The sequence below is a fragment of the Cricetulus griseus genome (assembly GCF_003668045.3).
Source record: "Cricetulus griseus strain 17A/GY chromosome 1 unlocalized genomic scaffold, alternate assembly CriGri-PICRH-1.0 chr1_1, whole genome shotgun sequence".
Lineage (NCBI taxonomy): Eukaryota > Metazoa > Chordata > Mammalia > Rodentia > Cricetidae > Cricetulus > Cricetulus griseus.
In genome coordinates this window covers 230,318,648-230,336,815 of record NW_023276807.1, presented here as the reverse complement: position 1 = coordinate 230,336,815, position 18,168 = coordinate 230,318,648, and the positions used below count along the sequence as shown (strand labels likewise).

Below are 18,168 nucleotides of genomic sequence, written 5' to 3'. Positions count from 1 at the left end.
GTTTCTTTGAGAAGTAGTTCTTTTATGTTAATAACCATGTCTGCAATCTAAATGAATGGTGTGATTTTGAGCACTTCTATAAACTTTGTGTGTAGTGGGTTAGGGATGGAGAAGTCTCACTGACATTTTTTTTCACATGTAACATTTCTAAAATTGTCTTGAAGTCATTGGCTTGCCAAAACTTAATGCCAGTGTTTTGCTTCCTTAGTGGTTCATTACATAATGATGACTGTTGAAATTGATGTCATTTTTAAACAACTCTGAAACATTCCTTTCATATCTCAAAAAAATAAGAGACAGGAGAATGTTTGGGGGTGGGAATGAAAGAGAAAGAGGAGGGAGGCTCGGAAAGAAGGGGAGGCGGCTGCTCAATACTAAGCCACTAAGCCTTGCTAGAGCACCGCCGCCTTTCCACACGGACCCAGCGGGCTTCCAAGGGGAAGCTGATAAGCAACTGTAAGAACCAGCAGTAAGGACATTTTTGTCTGAGGAGGGATCCTTTTGTTTTGTTTCCAGGTGGAGTTTCTCTGTGTTGTCCTAGAACCAGGCTAGTCTTGAACTCAGGGATCTACCGAGATTAAAGACGTGTGCCACCACTCCCTGCCTAAGAGGTTTTAACTTAAAAGAGGCTGGATTTTTGTTGCTTTGGTTTTTGTTTGCTTGGTTGTTTAAGAAAGGAGAAAATTGTTTTTGCTCACAGTTGTAGGCGTTTCAACCTGTGGTTGGCTAGCTCTGCTGCTTTAGGCCAAGGTGAGGCGGAGAGCATGTGGTGGTTGGCACGGTGCTTACCTCATGATAGCCAAGAATCAAGCTCTCAAAGGAAGTCTAACCCCTGTAGTTGGAAGATCTCTTAATATTATCTTGAAAAATCATAAAGATCCCAACTACTGTTGGTAATTGCACGTGGTAAAGAGAACAGGAGTTATTTGGGGCTGGTGAGCCAAGTTCGATTCCCAGTGCCCACATGATAGGTAACAACTAAACATAACTCCAGTTCCAGGGAATTCAGTTCCCTCTTTGGTCCTCTGGGGGCACTGTGTGCATGTGGTTCACGTATCTTGGTACAGACAAAAACTCATACATAAATAAATACAATTTTTTTAAAAAGTGAGAGAGCAAGAGCTATTAAAGGTGAGCTTAACAGAACATGAATCAGATTCAACTGACTTAATGTGTAGTGCTGAGTTAATTCTCTAATTTCAAATATAGCTGCTAAAGTAGATCCATTCCTTTAATCAGGGCCTAATACAAATCATAGGTTGAGAGTTTGTGAAATTTTTAAGTTTTGCATTGTAGATTTTTTTAAATTATGGGTGCCCAACTGGTAAAACTTACACAAATATTTCAAATCCATAAAAGTCCAAACTTCTGTCCCCAGGTATTTTGAATGTAGATATTTAGCCTGCCCTACATTATAGCGACTTTCCTGCCCCCTTATTACTGCAATGCAGTATTCCTTCATATAAAAACAGCATTTATTTTTCTAGGTCTATTTTGGTCCTAGATTTTATTTGCTTTATTTTGAATGTGTGTGGTGTGCATGCAGGTATGTGTATTTACATGTATGTGTACATGCATATGGATACCTGAGATTGGTGTTGGGTCTTTCTGCCTATCGCTCTGCTTTGTTTACTGAGGCACTGAACCTGAGCTTACCAGTTGGGCTAGGCTAGCTCCATAGTTTGCCCCGATTTCTCCTGTCTGTGCCTCTTGAGTGGTGGGATTACAGGCAGGCTGCTGTGCCCATCTGGCTTGAATTCTTATTCTAGGTGAATGTGCTTGTATGTGTGTGTGTGTGTGTGTACTCGGTGCATGTATGTGTAGATGCTCACATACCATTGGTCATTTGTGGAGCGCAGAGGACCCTCAGATGCTGGCCCTTGCTTTTTGCCTTGTTTTAAATAGTTTCTTTTTTGTTGTTCACCACTGTGTACAGCAAGCTAGTGACGGGGTTCTCCTGTCCCTGCTCCCATCTTTCCCGGGATAGTTGGAATCATAGATATGCACTACCCATATAGCTTTACATAGGCCCTGAGGGCTCAAACTTGGCTCTTTCTTCATGCTCTCATGGTACAAGTGCTTTCCCACTGAGCCATCTCCCCAACCTCTGATTTATATTCTTCAAAACAGCATTGGGAGTAGAAATTGTCTTTGTGTAGCATTATGTATACATCTCTTAAACACATATGTGTTTAAGAGATTTTTGGGTTGACTTTATTTATTGTCTGAAGCCTGGTGGACCATTACTTGTGAACTTAGCTTTATAGAAGAAATTAAAATAATGCAAATTGATAAGAAATGTTTACCATCTATAGGACTGTCCAAACTTCTTCACACATTTGATATTATCTTTCATACCCTTAACCAGCCACTTTCCTTTCTGCTCCTAGATACCAGTCTGTCACTAGCAGGTACTCTTAGGCAGGCTCCCAGCCTCTGTGTCCATGCCTGTGCCTCCCATCTTCTTCCTCCCCATTCATGAAGAAAAAGCAGTATGTGTGAGTGAGGAAGTTGGGTTCTCTAGATCCTCAGCCTGGTTCTCAATTACAGTTTTAGGTTGTTGTTGTTGTTGTTGTTTGGGGCGGGGTAATCCTTAACACATTGATTTGAATGGTATTATACAAAAGCATGTGTATCTCAAAGTCTGAAGGACAGATAAGATCAAAACACCAACTCACAAATTATTGCTGATTACCTTTCACCTTTTAATAAAGGGGGATTCATTTACCTGATTCACTTACCTGATTTGTTAAGGTGCCAAGTGGCCCTACCCAAATATCCCCAGGGAGAAAACTGCTAGAAAAATATACTAAATGAGGAGAGAGGAGACTACTGGGAATATTAGAAATCATTTACCTTTTAGATGCACATGGTTGTTAGAAGACTTCTCTTCAAAGATGGTAGACGCAGGAGTGATTTGTGAGAGTCACTTCGGAAGTGTAGAGGGCCCTCTGCTCCAAGTCTTAGTAAGTAGCTGGAGTTGGAAGTGTCCTCAAAGGTGTCCACATGCACATGGATCCCAAGTAGTCTTGTGGAAATGAATTAGCTAACTTCTGGATGCCTGAGGACATCCTAACCTAGCTGATCTCATTGCTCACATGCCAGTGGTAGCACGAACCCTTCCTGCTTACTTACTAGTCTAACTTGCTGAAGCTAGAGGTGACTTTAACTATTTACTTCCCGTCCAGTTCTTCAACAGAATGGCATTGGCAGCCTACAAATATGTCTTTAGGGTATATTTTATTTACTTACTCTATTTTTTCCTCTCTGTTCCTGTTATATTTATTAGAGTCTTTGGCTATAAAACAAGAACAGAAATGAATAAACCAATCTGACCTAAGAGGTGGGCATGTTAGAAAAGATCTAAGTGTTTGAGTCTTTGTTTTTTTTGAGTCAGGGTTTCTCCATATAACCACCCTGGCTGTCCTAGAACTCTCTCTGTAGACCAGGCTGGCCTTGAACTCACATAGCTCCACCTGCCTCTACCTCCCTGAGTGCTGGGATTAAAGGCATTCGCCACCACGCCAGCTAAGTGTTTGGTTCTTTATTTCCATCATCCACAGAAAAGTTGGGAAGGGAAGGGGAGAGCTAGTGATTGAAGGCTCTCACTAGAATGAGCTTGTGTGTCCTCTTGGCAAATAGTAGACATGATCATGTGGTCCTAGGCATTGGTGGTTTGAGTTTCTGAGCTGAAAATTCCAAGTATAAGAGAGTGTCTGGGGCTTGTCAAAAGCCACTGCCAAGGCTGTTCCAGCCACCTTCAGTTCCTTTATCATTCCTATTCCTACTTTCTCTAAATCTTCCCAGTCATCGGGGATTCTAACAGAGCTCTTTCTGATCCCCAGCTGGATATATCTTTCTGTGTTTAACTCTGAGTGTCAGCTGTGTAGCACTTGTAGTCTTAGTATAGTCACTTTGTGCAGTAGAATCCCCTGGGTAATATGGGAGGACCATGTTCAGTTCAGTTAGATGGCTGGAAATGATTTCATTAGCAAGTTTCAGGGGTACATGGTGAGTCCTGTCTCAAAATAAATAAAAGACGTGATTAGTATGTATTCCTGTGCTTTATCTCAGGACTTTTAAAGTGTTTAGCTGCTTGTTTAGTAATGTAAGATAAAGCTTTGCTTAGAGTTGAGGGTGGATGCCCATTGACCATCTGCTTTCTCTTTCTTGTGGAAATTAAACCTATAATTTAAAACGATCAGTTTTGGTTCCTTCGGTCACAAAGCAAGAATTTAGATACTGCAGTAACACTAATCAAATACATGTAGATATGCTCATCTTCTGTCTCTAGCTTCATAACAAACTGGAAACTGTGTTTTAAAAAGCAATTTACCTTTACAAGTCTTTGACAGAAGACTTACATAGAAACAGCCCCAGGTGCCACACCCCTTCTTAATTTAATAAGCTTATCTGAACCATGATCAAATTACATAATTACTTAAACTAACATCAACAAGTTTGAGCAGAAGTATGTGGGAGTGCTTGAGATTAACCTACTACCCACTAGTGTGTGGCGAGCTGTGGGCATCTGTCACTGTATTTAATAGTGGGTAAATGGGCGCCTATGTTAATCTGGGAATAAATTAAAGAGGTATGTCCAATGCTTCCATTATATTGAATTTGCTTGTGTACCTTTTCCCCATCTTACTAGACCTGAATATGACAAGAGTCTTGTGAGCTCAGCTCTTTTCCCTCATAGTCTCCAGAAATGTCTTGTTTTCAGTGTTTACAGATCCATAAATAAGTCAGGTCCTAGAGTACTGGCCTGGCAGAAAGAACACTGATGCCCTTCCAAAGAACCCAGGTTCATATCTCAGCACCACACCTGGTGCTCATGGCCACCTGGAACTCCAGCTCTAAGACATTAAACTCCCTCCTCTGGTCTCTCGGGGCACTTGCACATAGGGGGCATATACGTGTATATACACATTTTAAGTTACTCTCCCAGAGGACAAGTGTTCTGTTCCCAGTACCAATGTCAAGTGGCTCAACACCCCTGTAACTCCTGCCACAGAGAATCTGAGACCTCTGACCTCTGTGGACACCTGCACACAAATCACATACTCACACAGGCACTCGCAGATATGCATAAAGAGGAATTCAATTTAATTTAAAGAACATTATTTTGGGTATGGTGGCACAGGCCTTTAATCCCAAAACTTGGGAGATGGAATCAGGTGGATCTCTGAAAGTTCTACATCAGTCATGGCTATATAGAAAGACTTTGTCTCACAAACAAAACAAAAGACAGTGTAAATGTATTGAATTTTGAAATTTTTTGTAAAATCACAAATAAACCTAATTTGTTTTGGGGATGTTGTGTGTTATTTTGGGGGGTGTTTGTGTGTGTGTGTGTGTGTGTGTGTGTGTGTGTGTGTGTGTGTGTGTGTGTTATCATGGAATGCTGAAATCATGCTACTTCTAAGAATATATGGCACAGAACACACATTTGAGAATGGCTGCAGTCATCTCTGCTGTCCCCGATTATAATTTTTATAATTATGAAATTATAAATTTGTTTTGTATTTATAGTTTGTAATTACCAGCAATGGTGTGCAAGTGGGTGCTTTGAGCTAGATTTTCATGTTTAATATCTTTCCCTTGAATTAATGTGTTGAAGTAATGATGCGTGGTTCATTGGGAAAATACAAGGGCATGTTCCCATGAGACTTTGAGAAGTACATGTTAGCTTTAAACAGAGAACAGGCAAATCATGTTAGGAGGTGCCTAAACTAGTAAGAGAGGGAATAACAGAAACAGATAGCTCACTAACACCAGCCAGTTGATGGAAAAATTCATTGCTAATAATTAAGACTTTCCCTTTAACTTGAGTAGCATTTGAAAGCAGTTTTAGGTCTGAAAGGATGGTAAGCAGAAAAGTGTGGTCTGAGGGAGTGAATGTTAACTGCTCTGTGTGAGTAGCCTTGACTGAAGAACAGAACGTAGTGTCAAGTTGAAATGAGCAGGGTTCTTGAACTCCCTTCCCACCCTTTCAGTTGTTACGTATGTGGAGAAAGTTGAACCCTTAGGAATTAAGTTCAGTGTGTCCTCTTGGAGTAGATACTACTAAATAGGTGGGGAGCATTAACAGAGAATGGTATTAAAGGTAGCCATCTTAGCATTCAACATTAGTAAATACTTGGGTTAGAGGTAGATGTGTTATCAGGATTCTATCCTAGACTTACTTTGTTTTAGACAAAGCCTCTTTTACTGTCTAGGGTTCAACTTTTCCTCATATACTTAGGAACAAAATACGTCAGAATTTTCCAGATTTTATTATTGTGAGACTGGAGCATGTTCTTGTTTAGGACTCTGAGTTTCACCAGAGATACCAATTAGGATATAAGATTTGCAATTTCTCTGAGAAAATTCTAAGTTTAGTTTTACTAACTTTACTCATGATGGAGACTTATTTTCAGGTTTAAAATGTAAAGAATTATGACTTGTACAGTACTGATTTCCTAGCACACCCTTAGTGTGCAGTAGGTGTGGGTCTTGTCATTGTGCTTTCCAGGTGCCTCTTAGCCACTGTATTGAGGTACTCTGGGAATATTTAATTCAGATGGCGTTTCATAATTAGTATTTAGGACCACAGGCTATATAACTCCTTGAATTTTGAAGACAAAAATCTAGGAAAATCACTAGAAGATTTTTTGTTGTTGTTGATTGTGTAGATGTGGTTCTGTATGAGTCGCATTTTATTTGGTGTGTCACTGTTCTTATAGAAACATGTGCTTTGCGAAGACAGTGCCGTGTCTTAATCATCTTGATTCGGCAATGCCCACATGGTGCTTTTGCATGGTAGTCATTTACATTAGTGGAATGAAGAGATGAATCAGTGCATTCTTCTTCAGTCAGAAGATTCTCTTAGTCTCTTCTCTGAGTGAATTCTCATGGAAATGACTGACCAGTAGCTGTTTCTAACCACAGTTTTAGTTTTCAGGTTTTTATAAAGCTGCCTCTTACATAGTAGGCCAGATCCATCAACTTCACTCTGCCACAGCACCTGATGCCAGTGGGCTTGCAAGGTCCAGGCTTTTATTTCCCTTTTCTGTTTCTCCTGGTTTTAAGTCAGGGTCACTAAAAGGAAGAAAATTGCATTTCTGTTTAGGCAAATATTTATAGTAACTTCACTGTTTACTTGTCTTGCTGTGTAGCCCAGGCTGGCCAGAAATATGTAATCCCCCGTATCTTCCCTCCCAGTGCTATGACTACAAACATATGCATTCCTCAGCTTATAGATTCATGTTGACACACTTTATCATCTATGATTCAGAGTATACAGTGTAGCCTAGATAAGGAGTTGACCAGTTTCATAGTATCTTCTTAGTTGGCTTTTCTAGAACCTCATTTATGTGTATGTATGTATCTTCGATTTAGTGCTTTAGACTTACTGTATTTCCAGAAGTTACTTGTGTTACAGATGGAATCCTTCACCTTTTCATTTGATTGTGTGCCCTTTTAGGTCTGTTTAGTCTAAGTGTGTTTAAAGCTGTTGTTGACAAAGGGCAGTGCAGCTCAAGAAACAAGCAAAAAGTCTCCTCAAGAATGACATTTCTCTATTCTGATAAATAATGTTGCTATCAGCTCAATACTATCCTTTTGTTTCCTTGGATTCTATGAATTACATTTAGTTATGTGTCAAAATGCCATCTTGGAAATGATGAATGTTATCTCTGAATACAGTTTTTCCCTTTCCATTCAAGATAAACTGTCATTGGAAGGAATAGTGGTACAGAGAGCGGAATGCCGACCTGCTGCCAGTGAAAACTACATGAGATTAAAGAGGTTGGTGTTTTATAACTTTAAACTGATACATGATATTTTTCTTGGGGCTTAGGATACTTACATTAGATTGTTGATTGGCTTCATGCAAACCATGTTTTCTGTTTGTAATATTTACAAATTCAACATGATGGCACACACTTTTAATCCCAACAGATCTCTGTGAATGAAACTAGCGGGGTCTACATAGTGAGTTCCAAGCCATCCAGGGCTACACAGTGAGACTCTGTCTCAAAAACAAAACAGAAGCAAGTAGTAAGTGTGTCTTTAGAGAACTGTCAGAGCCCAGCTATTAGAGATACCATTACCTACTGTGTTAATGCTTTCTGAAAGCAAAGTTGATGTTTTTTCCTAGTTGTACTTTATGTTATGTAAGCTCGGGTCATTTGTTTATATGAGTGTGGTATGTGGGTCAAAGGTCATCCTTGAATGGTGTCCTCAGGTACCTTCCACCTTGTCTTGTTTGTTTGTTTTGTGGTTTGGTTTTGGTTTTAAAGACCTTGTGTTTTGAGACAGGACTCTCAGTTGGTGTGGAGCTTGCTGCTTTAGTTGAGCTGGCTGGCCAGCAGTTGGGGATTTATTTACCTGTCTCCACCTCCCAGCACTAAGATAGTATTGCACATTTGCTTGGGTTCTGAAGAGCAAACTCAAGTCCTCATCATACTTGGCAGATGGGTTTCCAAGGAAGCCATTCTCCCCCAACCATGAATCTTGATTCTGTAATGGCATGCTTCAAAGGTCTTTGTACTGTTTTATTTTAAATGGCTTTCAGTTTTCCTACAATGATTACTGCCTGAAGAAGCAGGTATGGTTGTCAAAGTATCATTTTGCTTTTGATCTGTTGAGAATTTTATAAAGTTGCATATTGTTAATGAGATTTTTTGTTAGCCCAACTTTCATATGCCATTAATGTTATGTAATTACTATTTAAAGACTTTGAGTCAGCTTTTTTTTCAAAACCCTGAAGAAATGTTTTATACCAGTTTGATTTGTATTTGATAGATTTTTAGTACCATGAGATTAGAACTGCTCATCCATCCATCCATCTACCCATTCATTCACTCTGTACTACCTTTTGTTTTGTTTTGTTTTGTTTTTCGAGACAGGGTTTCTCTGTGTAGCTTTGGAGCCTATCCTGGCACTCACTCTGTAGATCAGGCTGGCCTCAAACTCAGAGATCCTCCTACCTCTGCCTTCCAAGTGCTGGGATTAAAGGTATGTGCCACCACCTCCAGGCAAATACTCTGTACTGCCTTCCAGGTGTGTTTTAGGTACTAGAGAAAGCTGTGCATGGGATAGACACTGTTGCTCAGCAACTTCGCCATGGGCTAGTTGTAACCATGCAGTGCTACTCCTTGAGAAAGTGCTGTTCAAGAAGCGTCCTCCTGGCTATCCAGCATTCTTACCTGGGAAACTGTAGTTGAACTTAGCATCTCTAACGACACATTGTATTATAAACCCCCCCTTTCTTGATTGCATTAGAAACGTTTCCTGGGAGTGGCTCAAGAAAGCTAGATGTGGTTTTGTTCTTTTGTCTAATCATCCCCCTATTTTAAATGTCTCCCCGGGGCAAGTAAAAGAATGACAGTCAAAATGAAAATTAGCTTTGTAAAATTGTCAAAAGATATTTCACTATTTGTTTGCAGCCTATATAGTTTATGCTATAATACAAGCCTTTTTATAAAATGATCTTCAGATAAATACAAATGTTGAAAAGTACAAAATTAGGTGTTGGGCTACTTGTTGAGATCTCTTTTTGTGGTCTTATTTTCCTTGAAGGGCTTATCTGAGGATGAGAGCAGTGCCAGGCCACCTGCTATGTTTAGAAAATGCCTGCCTTATTTTTACCAAAATGAAAATTATGTAGCTTTACAAATATGCTATACAGCCAAGTATTCATATTTTAGCCTTAAGTGACTGAAGAAGCAGAGTGATTGAGGAAGTGCTGATCATGTGTGTCACAGAGTAGATGACATCTGTTTTGAAGGCTGAGATTTTGACTAAGTAGAAAAAGATGAGGGCGGAAAGGACCTTCAGAATAGATGGCCTGTCATAAAGGCACAGGAAGATTGTAAGGTGTGTAAGACGACAGGTGCCTTTCTGTATGAACTCTATACACACTCATACATTATATACTATTTGTCCAACATACCAGAAGCAACTCCAGATCTCTCCCAGTATTCTCTTAGCTCAGGTAATGCCACACTTACCTCACTGTCTTTCCTTGGTCCAAAAACCTTCTGCTCCACAGCCAATGTCTCAGGATATCTTGCAGATACTACCTTCAAAATCCTTCTTTTCTGTATTCTAACCTTGACCTTACGCAAGCCACACAAGTGGCCATGCTTTCTCATCTCCTTTATTGCAGTTGCTGTCCTCTAGAGTCCTGCTTCCCACCCTAGTCTCTTCAGCCAGGAGCCAGCTCTGCAGCAGGTCTTTTAAACTCTGAATCATGCCATTCCTTGCTCCTAGTGTCTCAAGTGTTTTCTGTCTTGTTCAGAATAAAATTCAAGTCTTTGTAATGGTCAGTAGAGACCTCCATGATCACTCAGTATTCTTTGTCTCCGTCCTTGTCTCTTCTCGCCCTCTCCACCCATTTTACATCAGCTACCCCAGTCTCCTAACAGTCTGTGAAAACTAGCCTTGCTCTTATCCTGGGCTCTGGTTTTCAGCCTCACAGCAGCCTTTCTCCTTTTTCAAGTGTCTGCTCAAATACTCCTTTTCATTAAGGCCTACCTTGACCACCCTACCTCATTCTCTACTCTTCATTGCATTTCTTCATTCATATCTCCCCTCTAAACTGTACAGTTAAAGCTCTCACAAGAACAAGGGTTTTACTGTTTGTTTGTTTTGTTTTGTTTTGTTTTACTTTAGATTTGGTGTATATTTAATTCTTTCTTGCACGTTTTTAGAATATTTCATAACACACAACAAGCAGATACTTGGTAAGAGTAGCAGAAAAATGGGCTTGAAAGTTAAGAGACTCGCATGTCATTTGGGAAGGTACCAAAGAAGGTTTTTGTTTGTTTGTTTTTTTTTTGTTTGTTTTTTAACTGGCTAGTCTATGAAGAGACTAGTTTCTTAACTGGAAGCCCAGAGTATCTGCTTCAGAATGGAGATGAGAAGCTGTGTTTGGGGGATATTCTGAGGCAGAGTCTTTGACTAAGTCAACTCACATTTGTGTGATTATGAGATGACCAATTGCTCTAGCTTGCCTGGATGTATGTCCCACCGTGACTATGTCAGATTGGCTCCATTCCATCCTGTGTATCACACAGGAAGGAATATGTCAATGAAAGAGGAGGGAGTGGAACGTTTTTGTAATTTCCATACCCATCTTAATGTAAATCCTAGTTGACAGTTTACCAAAAAGAAAGTACTTAGCTTTGACAGGGTAGTACCAGTGATTAAACTATGAAAATAGCAGGAGTGTAAGTCATAAGATGTGTCTCCTATATTTCACTTATAATTACTTAGTGCCAGGGGTATGCTTTGATCACTGAGGTGAAGCTCAGTGTGTTTTAAATCAAAGGATGCTGTTCTTGCTCCAGAGCTGACGGTCTTTGAACCTGAAAAAACACACATGCACCCACTTCTGTAAGTATATCATTATTGATATTGTAGCAGTGAGAAGAGAAGTGGCTGGTGCTGTCGAGGGAGAAGGTGGAAAGGCAGATGTGGGTGACATTGAAGCAGAAGTGTTTGGGAGCTGAAATGGCAAGTGGGATATCACACAGCTCAGAAGACACGGGTGACCAGGTGTCTTCAGGCACCCTCACGAGTACTCTCTCCTTCGTGCCGCCATTCACGTGTCACCTGGCTCTTGTCTCACTTTCTGGCTTCATTTCAACTGCTCCTCTATATAGACATGCTTAGATCACACTTCAAGGTGATATTCCAGATATGCCCAGGAGTTTCCCATTGCATGTCTTTGTTACATACATGCCACACATTTTACCTGCAATGTCTTTGCCTCTGCACCTTTATAACCAACCCATATATTATGCCCTTTAGCAAAACCTCTTTATAGTTCCCATTTCCCACCCCACTTGGGATCTGACATTTTTCTTTTGAATATTGCCACATACTTACTCGTTATTGGTGTGTGTAAATGTCTATTCCTTGTTTTCACTTGTCCTAGGAAGTTTCATCTTTTGTAATATTTTGATCATCATGATAGCAGGGGCTGCATTATCCTTCCCTTCCTTCCTTTCTCCCTATTTTCTTTTTTCTTTTTGTATTTGTGGTTTGTTGAATAGCATGTTCTGAATAACAAATAGCCAAACATAGATAGATAGATAGATAGATAGATAGATAGATAGATAGATAGATAGATAGATATGGAAATGGAAATGGATATGGATATGGATATGGAGGAGTGCAGTAGATTAAAGTAGAAAAGAATTGTCAAAATGACATACAGAAACATGGGAGTCATTGACACCCAGCTTCTGTATTTCTTTTACTGGGTGCCATTCTTAAGTCTGGATTTTTTCAGGTGTGTGTGTGTGTGTGTGTGTGTGTGTGTGTGTGTGTGTGTGTGTGTGTGTGTGTAAGCGTGCATGCATACACACATACACACTCTCACCTTTGAACAGGAAAATGTGATTAAAAGTATATAGACACTGAGAACTTTATTTTAGTAATAAGTTCTTATTATAGCTCTATTAAATTTTGGTTGATGAGTTTTTCAGTTATGAAGATTATATATCCCTCAAATGGAAGTTAGTAAGATTGTGCTGTTTATCTAGATAAAGGTACAAGTTAAGTATGTAATGCTCAAAAATAAAAGAGGAGCTGAAGAGATGCCACAGTGGTTAAGAGTGTATATTGCTTCCCCAGAGGACCTGAGTTTGGCCCCAGCACCCATCATGGGGACTCCCAACTGTCTATAACTCCAGCTCTGGAGGATCTGAAGCCTCTAGCCTCTGTGGTCACCTGCACTTGGGGTACACACACCCACACATGCCCATATTCTTAAATAAAATAAAGTCAGGCTTTATAAATAAAAGGACAGTGCATGTGAGACCTTGTGTTCACTCCCTAGTGCTACTGTGTGCACGAGTAATTAAAAAAAAATGACTGGCTTGTAGAAAATACGCCCCGACACCACGCCCATGGTTTTTTGAGGCAGGATCTTGCTGTGTGTCTCAGGCATCCACCAGTACTGGGATTACACCACCGTACCTGACTAAGCCTTTTTGTCAGAGACCTTTCTTTCCCTGATAGAAGTCAGTAGCTTTAAATTTTAATTAGTGAGTTTTTACTGTATGATATTTTAGTGAATGCCAGTCAAACTGCATGCTCTTAGTAACATAAGTGGCTATATTACAAAGTATAATGTTATAAATAATGTATTTATAAACAGTGTTCTTTAAGAACAGTCAGTTGTATTTTAGGAGAATTTGATTTTAGTAATCAATTCTTATTGTTGATTACTAAATCAATAACTAATTCAATAACTCTCTGTTATTGAATTTTGGCTGATAAATTGTTCAGTTATGAAAATTATATATTCATTAAATATAAGTTAGTAAGATCCTGTCATTTATTTAGATAAAGATAGAAGTTGAAATAGAACTAGTATTATGGTGAGCCTCAGGAATATTGAAACCTTTAACAAATGAAATTCAGGTCAAGAGAGAAATAATCCTGCTATCAGGAAGAGCAGTCAGTGCTCTTAACCTCTGAGCCATCTCTCCAGCCCGGTTGCTTTATCTTTTTTTTGTTTTGTTTTGTTTTGTTTTTTTCAAGACAGGGTTTCTGTGTGGCTTTGAAGGCTGTCCTGGAACTAGCTCTTGTAGACCAGACTGGTCTTGAACTCATAGAGATCCGCCTGCCTTACCTCCTGAGTACTGGGATTAAAGGCCTGCGCCATCAACGCCCGTTGCAACCGTAGTTTTATGTTTACTTTGTCCACTACAGAATGACTCCTGCCTGTCATACTAATGTGTTTTCTTATAGGAAAGTCATTCCTAAAATAATACTCAGTGAGCCACTCAGTTGGCTCAGTGGTTAAGAGAACTTGTTGCTTGCAGAGGACCTAGGTTTGGTTCCCAGCACCCAGCTGTCTAAATATTAATTAAGTATGCTAATGCAATCAAGTTGACTTTAGTACATAAAGAGAATAAGTGCTAAGAGAGTATCTTCTGTTCCTGTGAAGAGACATCTTGACCACAACAGCTCTTATAAAGGGAAACATTTAATAGGAGCTCACTTACAGTTTCAAGAGGTTTAGTCCATTATCATCATGGCAAGAAGCATGGCAGCATGGAAGGAGGCATGCTGCTGCAGAGGAAGCTTAGAGCTCTCCATCTGGATCCGTAGGCAGCAGGCAGAGACTGTGTGCCACACTGGGTGTAGCTTAAGCATGTGAGACCCTAAAGCCCACCCCCCACAAAGATACACTTCCTCCAACAAGGCCACACCTACTAATAGTGCCATTCCCTATGGGCCAGCCATTCAGACACATGAGTCCATGGGGCCATTTCTATTCAAACCACCACAGAGATTTGCAATGAAGATTTTGAAATGGAGTTCAAAGATAGTAATTCTCTCTTCAAAAGAGAAATTCAAAAGGGACAGAACTGCCTGGATAGGCTCCAGTTGATTCTGGAGCTGAATTAACTCTCATTATCATCCTGCTGTCTCTACTGCAGGACTCCTTATTGCTCTTACTGTTAGCTGCATGTCAGTAGATAGCAGACAACCAGGGGGTTTTGAACTACAGTCCTGCTGATGGATGCTTAAAATGTCTCAGATGTCTAAAGAAGTCTTAACCGTTTCCAGAATCATGTTTCGAAATGGTCTCGTTCTCCAAACAGTGATAAAGTGCCCAAGTGTGTAATTTTTTTAAATGTGGAACTTTAAGTCTCTATGATTACAGATTTTTTTAAGTGGGAGCTTCTATCCTTCTGAAGCACTAATGGGGAATAAAGGCATCTAAGTTTTTTCTGCCATAAGGTTGCTTCTGTTCCTGCATCCTGTTCTCATAAACTGTTGATTTTCAATTGTCTGTTTGCAAGTGAAGAAGCTGACTAGCTTCTTTTTTATTATATTTTTTCTATTTTTGAGATTATATTTACATCATTTACTCCCTTTAAAACACTAAAGCATCCAGGTGTGGTGGTACACACATTTAATCCAAGCATGGGTGGCAGAAGTAGGCGGATCACTGTGAGTCCAGGGCCTGTCTACGTGGTAAGTTCCAGGTCAGCCAGAGCTATGTAGAGAGAGCCTGTCTCACCCACCCCACCCCCCAAAAAAGACTAAAACAGACCCTTTCTGGGCACGTTGTTTAGGGCAAAGAGGACATCTTAGAGACCTTGAGGGCAGCAAGCTCCTTCTTCCGCTCTCAGAGAACAGATCCTGGCAGTGTCCACCAGGTCATTGCTGCAGACTGCTCCAAGAGGTTTACATCTGTTATGAGACAACAGTTTCCAAGTGAGTGTAGACACTTCTAGGAATACACATTGAACATGAGCTCACTACCTAAAACAATAGACTTGAGGTTTTATAGAAGTGATTATCTTATTCGGGTCATCCAGTGTCTTTTGCATTATGAGCGCTGTTTCACCCTGAGCATCTCTGGTCTGTCAAACTCCCATACTCAGCTTGTTCTGTTTGTTCCTCTACTGGTACCAAATGTGGTTTTTCTCTTGTGGAGCCCAGGCATATGGTTTTTTGTTTTTTGTTGTTGTTTAATATGGGAATAGAAATCTTTTAAAATCAAATGTTTTTTTAAAGGCCAGAAAACAGAAAGAGCCTCTTTGTTCTGGACCCTTCTTGCTGCCAGTATGGCCCACTTGTGCGCTAGATCAGGAGCAGCCACTTTCTGCCCCCATGTGCACAGAGTGCTTTCCTGACCTGCTCTCCAGGGTCTTCATTTGTTTCCTGCTTGCCAGACTCCATTCCTTCACATGCAGCACAGATGTCAAAGTTCCTTGACAGCTGCGCCACACAGGGCAAATACCACCTCCCCAATTCTTGCTGCATGTCCCCTAATTAAGAACTAGCCACATTTCCCTTTTCATTTTACTTCTGTTGCTGTTGTCTCTTTCTTAGATTGTGAGCTCTTTGAGTTCGGGAACTGGTTGTCATTTGTCCAGTGAACTTAGCAAAGGTCAATATTTGAAAACGAAAGGTTTATAGTTCTACATTGACTGACAGAAAGGTGTGTTTAAAGGCATTTATCTGGGTTTACAAGTGAAAGTGTTAAGTCCTGGGCAGCATTATTGGCATGTGGTGATTTCCCAAAGCTTCACAACTTTGCAGAATGAAAATACCTCAGAATAAGTCTGTCTTTGTTCACTCACAGCTGAAAGTCAACAGGGCTAGCCTGAGGCAAAATTCAATAGAATGATTGTCTATTATCTGGCCATTTCCTCTTTCACCTTCCTTCTTAGCAATGTCTATATTTAGACACTGACTTTTTATCTCATTCTGATCTTTTTATTCTGTCAATTCTGAATACATCTAGTCAAACTGAGTGCTTGATATTAAACCTATTACTGAGTGTTGAAATCGCTGCTCAAGGTATTTGAGTGGGCAGTTTTCCACGGAAGGAAGGGAAGTTACTGGAGTTTTACCATTTATAGATTGGCCCCAGACAAAGCCTAATCGGTTTTAGTTTGCTGGAAGGTTTGTCACCAGGACAACCAACAGTCTCTGCCTCTGGGCCGGTGAGCTGTGCTGGCCCTGATGCCTTTGTTGTAAATCTGTACTAAATACTTAAAACTGGCTGTTGAAGGTGGCCTTCCTAGGTGACAAAGTTCCCTTAGGTGGAACCAAGACCATCTCAGAATAAGGAACGTATCCCTCAGATGTTTTTGTGTTAGAAAATTGTGATGATTTACAGGTGTAGGTAAAGAAGACATTACTACCAATATGCCAGGAAATGGTCATAGTAATTGGTGTGAATCATTGCTGTCTTAGATGTGAATATGGCTTCAATGTGGCACCACCATTGCAAAATGGGCAGACTTGGGAGGGAGCTGTACTCCCAGTGCTGCAGACCTATGTATGTATCTTGCTTTCTTTGTGGATTACATAAGGTGTAGTATGCTTCTCCTGGTCCTTTTAGGTACTGAGGTTTTTATACTTTGAACTATGATTCCCTGAAGCTTTTCAGACTAAGAAAAGATGCCATATGCTCCTTTGTTAGTGAGTAAGAATCCTAGTCAGTGTGTTGAGTCAGTAAGCTACTCAGTGCCTGGGACCACCAAACATTGATAGTCAAGTCTTTAACTTACCAGTGGGGCAAACTTAATTTATACTTTGAGATGTTCAGAACTCAGTCTTTGTAATTTGTTATCTTCAAAATACAAGCTGTGTCTCTTAAAGATCAGTGTCTGCATCTCACTTGAGACTCAGATGTGGTTGTCAGAGGGTGTTGTAAAGAAAATATTTAAAGCAGTCGTTCATTTTGTAAGTCGAGAAAAGGATTGGTTTTTGTTTGTTTGTTTGTTTGCTTGGGGGGTTTTGTTTGTTTTTTATTTTAAGTGACTGATTAGAGGAAATGACTTTTGGGCAGGTCAGCCTGTGTAGTAGATCACTCTTAAATGACTTCGTGTTGCCTGAATCTGTTCTTTTCATTTACTGTCCTCTTAGAAAAACTTGTTTCCACTTTCACAAGTGAGTTGTGGAAAAGTTAAATGATTCTCATGGGCTCACAGTTTGTAAATGGCAAAGCTGGAATTTGAACCATTATCAAATGGAATCCAGGACACTATTGGCAGGTTATTGCTTCCAGGTCTAGTGGTTTCAAAATACTGTATAGTGCACTAGTTAAAAAGGAGGCTTGCCTACTCCTTCCTCTCTTGGATGGCTCTTGCTCTAAAGGCCTCAGAACTTAAACCAATATTACTAGTACCATGACTGTTAGATTACCAAGTAGATAGGGTAAAAATAGTAATATAAGTTATATAATTATTTCCATTTGGAATTTTTGCCTAGTTTCTGATCTTGCAAATTAAATGAAGTTTGATGTCATAAGTGAAATTAGAGCTACATATATTGGCAGAAGAAAGGTTAAATAGCAAATTGCTTTATCTATGTCAAATCTGGGATGCTTTAGTAATTTTGATGAAATACTTGTGTCATTTAGAAGATATTCATTGATGCATTTCTAGTAAAGATGATCATTAGAAATATGTCTGGCAGCTAAGAGCTCTAAAGTATTTGCTAAATAAAAGAAAGAATAGAAGTTGTGAGGCTTAACTAATTAGAGTCTCCTGGACTTCCCAGGATTTTGGTCACTGTGAGTCATTCCTCTTTAAGTTATGGCATGTCACATTGATTTATAAACTTATGTTACTTCCTCATGTTTCATAGCTCCCAAGCATCATTTATTACTCATTGGTCAACAGGTATTTGTTAAGT

General features: G+C 39.9%; 1 protein-coding gene across 1 annotated transcript in view; it reads left to right on the top strand.

Annotated features, from left to right (window-relative positions):
- Gtf2f2 (general transcription factor IIF subunit 2) overlaps positions 1–18,168 on the top strand; it is a 126,421-nt gene that overhangs the window by 61,419 nt on the left and 46,834 nt on the right. Inside the window, exon 5 of the mRNA XM_027390122.2 lies at positions 7,710–7,791. Coding sequence (XP_027245923.1) covers positions 7,710–7,791 — 82 coding nt within the window. The remainder of the gene's footprint in view (positions 1–7,709; positions 7,792–18,168) is intronic.